General features: G+C 32.9%; 1 protein-coding gene across 1 annotated transcript; it reads right to left on the bottom strand.

Annotated features, from left to right (window-relative positions):
- Positions 1-2,609: 2,609 nt before the first annotated feature.
- Positions 2,610-5,202, bottom strand: LOC120262282 (polygalacturonase-like). The gene is made up of 3 exons (XM_039270375.1): positions 4,788-5,202; positions 3,650-3,939; positions 2,610-3,315 (listed from the first exon to the last, which is right to left on the bottom strand). The coding sequence occupies exons 1-3, from the start codon at positions 5,181-5,183 to the stop codon at positions 2,865-2,867; spliced, it is 1,137 nt and encodes a 378-aa protein (XP_039126309.1). The 5' UTR covers positions 5,184-5,202; the 3' UTR covers positions 2,610-2,864.
- Positions 5,203-5,733: the final 531 nt, after the last annotated feature.

The following is a 5,733-nucleotide window of genomic DNA, read 5'->3' on the forward strand; positions in this document are numbered from 1 at the left end:
ACTGTTATCACAAGATACCACTTCTACCTAGGAGTTCACCTATCAAAGTGAAACCCTATAGGTATCCTCATAGCCAGAAGACTGAAATTGAAAAAATGGTAGAGCAAATGTTGAGTGAAGGCCTACTTGAACACAGTACAAGCCCATTCTCTTCTCCAATCATTTTGGTTAAAAATAAGGATGCAACATGGAGGTTTTCATTGACTACCAGGCCTTGAATGCAATCACCTTAAAGGATGCTTATCCTATCCCTACAATAGATGAGCTTTTGGATGAACGTTGTGGAGTAATTTATTTTTCTAAACTAGATTTGCGTTTAGATTACCATCAAATTCTCTTCCATCCAGATGATAGAATAAAAACTGCTTTTCGTACTCATCAAGGATATTACCAATGGTTGGTAACGCCATTTGGTCTTCTCTAATGCTCCTGCCACTTTCCAATTACTAATGCATAAGGTATTTAGTTTTGAATTAAGAAGATATGTGTTAGTTTTTTTCTATGGCATACTCATCTACAGTAAGTCATGGGCTCTTCACTTGCAACATTTGGAGACAGTACTCTCTACAGTGCAAACACATGAGCTATATGCTAAATTGTCTAAATGTAGTTTTGGACAACAATAGATTGATTATCTAGGCCATGTGGTTTCTAGCAAAGGAGTGGAAATGGACCCAAAAAGGTATCTGCTATCATAAAATGGCCAGTTCCTCAGTCCTTAAAACAAATTAGAGCTTTCTTGGGTCTCAATGGTTATTATAGAAAATTTATTAAAAACTATGTTGTTTTGGCAATGCCACTCACAAATCTACTAAAAAAGGACTCCTTTGCTTGGTCTACAACATCTCAACAAGCATTTGAAACCTTGAAACAGGCCATGATCTTGGCACCAGTACTAGCATTACCTGATTTGTCTCTGCCATTTGTATTAGAGACTGATGCCTCGGGGGTCGCATATTTTTCCAAGAAAATGTCTCCTAGAATGCAAAACAAATCTGCATATGTTCGAGAGCTCTTTGCAGTAATTGAATATGTGAATAAATTTTGTCACTACTTATTAGGGCATCAATTTATCATTCGCACAAATCAACAAGCATTAAGATATCTTCGCCAACAGAGAATCCAGACTCCTAAACAGCAACGATGGCTGCCAAAGTTACTAGGTTGGAATCAAAAACTGAGAATGAAATATTTTGGTCCTTTTTAGATTGCACAAAGAATTAGCAAGGATGCTTATAAATTGAATTTGCTCGAAGGTGCTAAGATTTACCCGATTTTCAGTATCTCTTTTAAAGAAATGTATGGGTGATCCTATAGTGACAACCTTACCACTGCCATTAATTTCTTCTTCTCATGGTCCCGTAATCTATCCAGCAAGGATATTGTAGTATCAACAAGTTCTCTGGGGAACTTGACGGGTGGCTCGGGTATTGATTCAATGGCATGGCTTAGCACCAGATGATACATCTTGGGAAGATGTGGCTCAGTTGATTATTCAGTATCATAGTCTTGACGTTGAGGATAAGGTCACATTTTATGAGGAGGGCATTATTAAGTTGCCAGTCAAAATAGTTAATAAAGGAGAAAGTAAATTGAACACGTGTGGCGGGTACTAGACCAAATCAGAAGAAGGAATGGATGATAGCCACATGGATGTATCATCCTTGGAAATGAGTAAAGGACCAGTTATTCCAAGTGGTTACAGTAAAGTGGGAGACGCGTGTTGACACAATAGCCGAGAAAGAAGGTTAAACATGTGGTTCCGCGAGTACATCATACCAGCTATTAAAGAGAACATAAAAGGTGATACTGAGAAAGGAGAAGCTATGTTGAAATTGGATGAATGAAGGCCCTGTTTCTCTCAAAGCTTGAGAGCAGGGAAGTGGATCTTGGTTCTTCTTCTGGAATTATCTGGAATTCTATCTCTTATTTTCAGCAAATAAATTGTAATCTTGGTGAGAATGTTCTTACTCTCGAACCATGATTTACTTGGATATGGTTTGATTGTAGTAGTTAATTCTCTTATTAAGAACTCTTGATCTGTGGATTGTTGATGAATGTTTGCTTTAACTGAAGATCTGAGACTTAATATATTGCTAGATTTGGAATTTCAATAATAATCTCTTGACTAAACTTAGATCTGGTGTATTCCATTGATTAAGAGCAGGTTGTTCTTATAAATTCTCTAAAACCATTGTTTCATTGATTGTTTACACCTTTGAGGCATTTTAAGCCATTACATAACAATATATATATATATATATATATAATCTCTTCATTTAAAATAGCATTTTTGTTTTAGGGAAAGGGAGAAAATGAAGTTAGTAGAAGAATTCAAGGACTATAATGAAAAAGAAGTCACTAGCTTGTAAAAAGGAGGACAACTTATGATAATGATAGAAGAAGAGTTTCATGTAGCTCTAAAAATACTCAAACAAATGTAGCCCACTAAAAATAAACTTAATCAAACACCATTCAAACTCATTGGACAATTAAAAAAATTTTGCATCCACGAGAATTAATAAACTTCCCCACTTATCATTTGACAGGGGGAATTAAAGCTTAATTAAGATCAATAATAACATAAAAATACATACATTACACTTATTGCCAACTAACTAAATTGAAAGTGGGGATGAAGCTAATCTTAAACATTGACTCTCACAGGATCTAGCTAGACCACTAACTCCAGCTAGCCGGAGATAACTACCATCCCTCACTTTAAACTACAATATCTTATTCTTATTAACACCTTTTGTTGTACACCAAAATAACAAATAGGTGCCATTTGACACATATTTAATAGTTTTGATGTAAGACATTATGGTGTATATAAGAATTAATTATTTTTTTTAAAACTCCCCTTAAAGATAACTCTCTGGCACAATAAGACCAACTGTAGTTCCATTAACATTTTGACACAAAGCCAATGCTGGCTTATTATCATATGTTAGCATGATATTTTGCATTGAAATTCCACTACAAGGTTTTGTAGGACTACAGGCAAACTTCACAGCCACTAGCGTCGCCGATGATCCTGTGATGTTCATGTATGAAATTTGGCTTATTGCGATGTCAGAGGTCATGTTAGGGCAATTGGTCTTTCTAGGACAGTAGTTTTGATCAACAATGATAGGATTATCAACGAAATTCATAGTGATGTTTTCAAATGTAACATTGGTGACAAAACCAGCAATAGGGTTTGCCCATGTTTTAATACGTATTCCATTCTGGGTGCCAGAGAAAATGACGGTTTTTACTGTTATATTGGCCACCCCGGCTTCATCCGTTGCTCCTCCTCCTAAGCTTCCTATGCTGTTATTTTTCAATCATTTAAATTTTTTTTATTGTACAAAATAATATTTAAAAATTAGTGATGGACTTGTAAATTGGAATAAAAATGAATTATTTTTTTTAAATTGATATTTAATTTCTTTTAATTTTTAATTCATGATTTATATGTGAAGGAGATGGAATTGACTTTTCAAGAATTGCAACATTTAATTTTCAAACGTCTTTTTGTTTTTATATTTAGAGCAATTTAATCTCGTTTTTGAGACATGTATATGTAATGTTGCCCAAAATTGTCCTGATTATTAAAAAGGAAAAATTAAGTATATAAAATAAATAAATAATTATATATATATACCTGATGCCATGACCAGGACCGCATGTGATGTTTTCAATCCAAACGGCGTTAGTACCATGGCCCATCGAGATGCAGTCATCACCAGTGCTAATAACGGAATTCGTTACGGTGACGGCGCTAGACATATGGATGTGGATGCCGTCAGTGTTAGGGCTATCCCCCGGCGCCGTTATGTTAACGGCTTGCACCGTGACGTTACTGCTTCCATAGATGGACATGTGAAACATTTCACTGTTGATCAGATTCACTCCGTTAATTGTGACGTTGTTAGAGTGCATTACCGTCAATGTCTGCATGTATTATACATAATGGAGGTTAAGTAATTAATTTTGGACTTTGTGTTGGATTGGAGGATATTTTGGATATTTATTTTTTTAAAAAATATTATTAATTAATTTATTTATTTAATTAGTATTCAATGACCAATAATTATTAGTAAATATTAATAAAAAAATAATCCATCATAAAATATTTATTTTAATAACATAAATTTAGCCAAAGTTAGTTAACCTTACCAAAAAAAATTTATAAAATAAATTCAAATTTCAAAATTAAACCCAACATATTTCAATTTATTTTATAAAGGCCTAGGAAGCCCATACTAAAAATTGGTAATATATCTAGTAAGAGTGAAAATTTCAAAATAAAAACCAAAATCCATATCTATGCTTGTTTTTTTTTGTTGTTTTCTTTTTTCCCCCTTGTTATAGTTATTGTCTTGTTTTTCAGTGTCTTATATGTGTTTCCTGATTTTAATAAATTAATATTTTATATAATTTTTTTAAGCAGGAAAAAAAACCAAAAACAAAAATCAATGTCTAGAAACTAAATTAAAATCCGTAATTATTTCTTGATATATCTGTATTTTTTAATAAATTAATCTAACTTAGGCCCCTCTTATTTTTTTATTCAAACACAAACACTAAAAAAATCTTTTTTTTCCTTGGTAAAGAAAACTTAAAAAAAAAAAAAAAAGTTATTATTTTTTAATTAAAAAAACCAGTTTTCTATCTATCTTATGTCTCTCAAACACCCCTTTAATATGTATTTATACATTATATAAAAAAACATTCAAACAAACAAGAAAAATAAATCAATAATTTGATAAGTGAGAAGAATTGAGAGATGAATGGCATACAGTGGCACCAGCAGGGCATCTCCTACTAGAATTCTTGCAATCCCACAAGGCCTGCCCTTGAGCATCAAGGGTACCCCCATAGATGGACACTCCCTCAACATGTTTGAAGGTCACCCATTCTCTCAATGCACTATAATTTGATGGAGCCACTATAATACCTTCAATTAACACTCTTATGTCACTGTTATTGCAAGGCCCTTCAAACAATGTCCGGCTTAGGAGAAACCTTCCGGCCGGCACCGACACATTCGCCGCCTCCATCGATCTGCATGCCGCCTTCCATGCACCAATAAAAGCGTTTGCCGAGTCCGTTATGTTGTCGTTTTTTGCCCCAAAGTCGATAATGTTGTATGAAGTCATTTTAGTAGTTGTTGATAAAAAGAGTAAGAGTAGCATAAGAAAATGATGATGTGAAGGCATTAGTGTAATTGAAGGTGGAAGTTGCTAACTATTATTATGAGGGGATGAATTGAAGGTTTGGTACTTATAGAGGTGGTGGTTGTGGGAATATACAAGGGTTAGGTTTCTTGACAAAATGAAGGCTAAATGAGATGTGGTTGATGAATGTCAAAGGTTCTTTCAAGAGAGAATGTAGTCATTAATTAATTGGAAGATGATTAAAAAATTAATTGAAGTGGTGGTTTTTCTTTTTCTTTTTTTTCTTTTCTTTTTTAAATATTAAGTACAATATGCATGATGCTAGTTAATTCTTTTTATTGGGAAGGTTTACAAAAAAATTTCGGAAAATAATAGCGCTTTGATACTATATTAAAATATAAAAAAAATTAAAACATTTACTAGACTCTAATAATGTTTAAAAAAATGATCAAATTAAGATGTATAAACTCATTTTATATAAGAAAAGAATAATCGTATAAAACATTTATTTTAAAAAAACATTTTACATTAATGATTATGGATATCATTTTTATTTAAACGATTAGAT

This window comes from Dioscorea cayenensis, chromosome 5 (genome assembly GCF_009730915.1).
Source record: "Dioscorea cayenensis subsp. rotundata cultivar TDr96_F1 chromosome 5, TDr96_F1_v2_PseudoChromosome.rev07_lg8_w22 25.fasta, whole genome shotgun sequence".
NCBI classification, from domain to species: Eukaryota; Viridiplantae; Streptophyta; class Magnoliopsida; order Dioscoreales; family Dioscoreaceae; genus Dioscorea; species Dioscorea cayenensis.

Coding starts and splice junctions, on each gene's coding strand:
- LOC120262282 (XM_039270375.1), bottom strand. CDS start 5,183: ATGCTACTCTTACTCTTTTTATCAACAACTACTAAAATGACTTCATAC. Junction 3,940..4,787: donor GATGCCCTGCTGGTGCCACT/GTATGCCATTCA, acceptor TAATACATGCAG/ACATTGACGGTAATGCACTC. Junction 3,316..3,649: donor GGTCCTGGTCATGGCATCAG/GTATATATATAT, acceptor GAAAAATAACAG/CATAGGAAGCTTAGGAGGAG.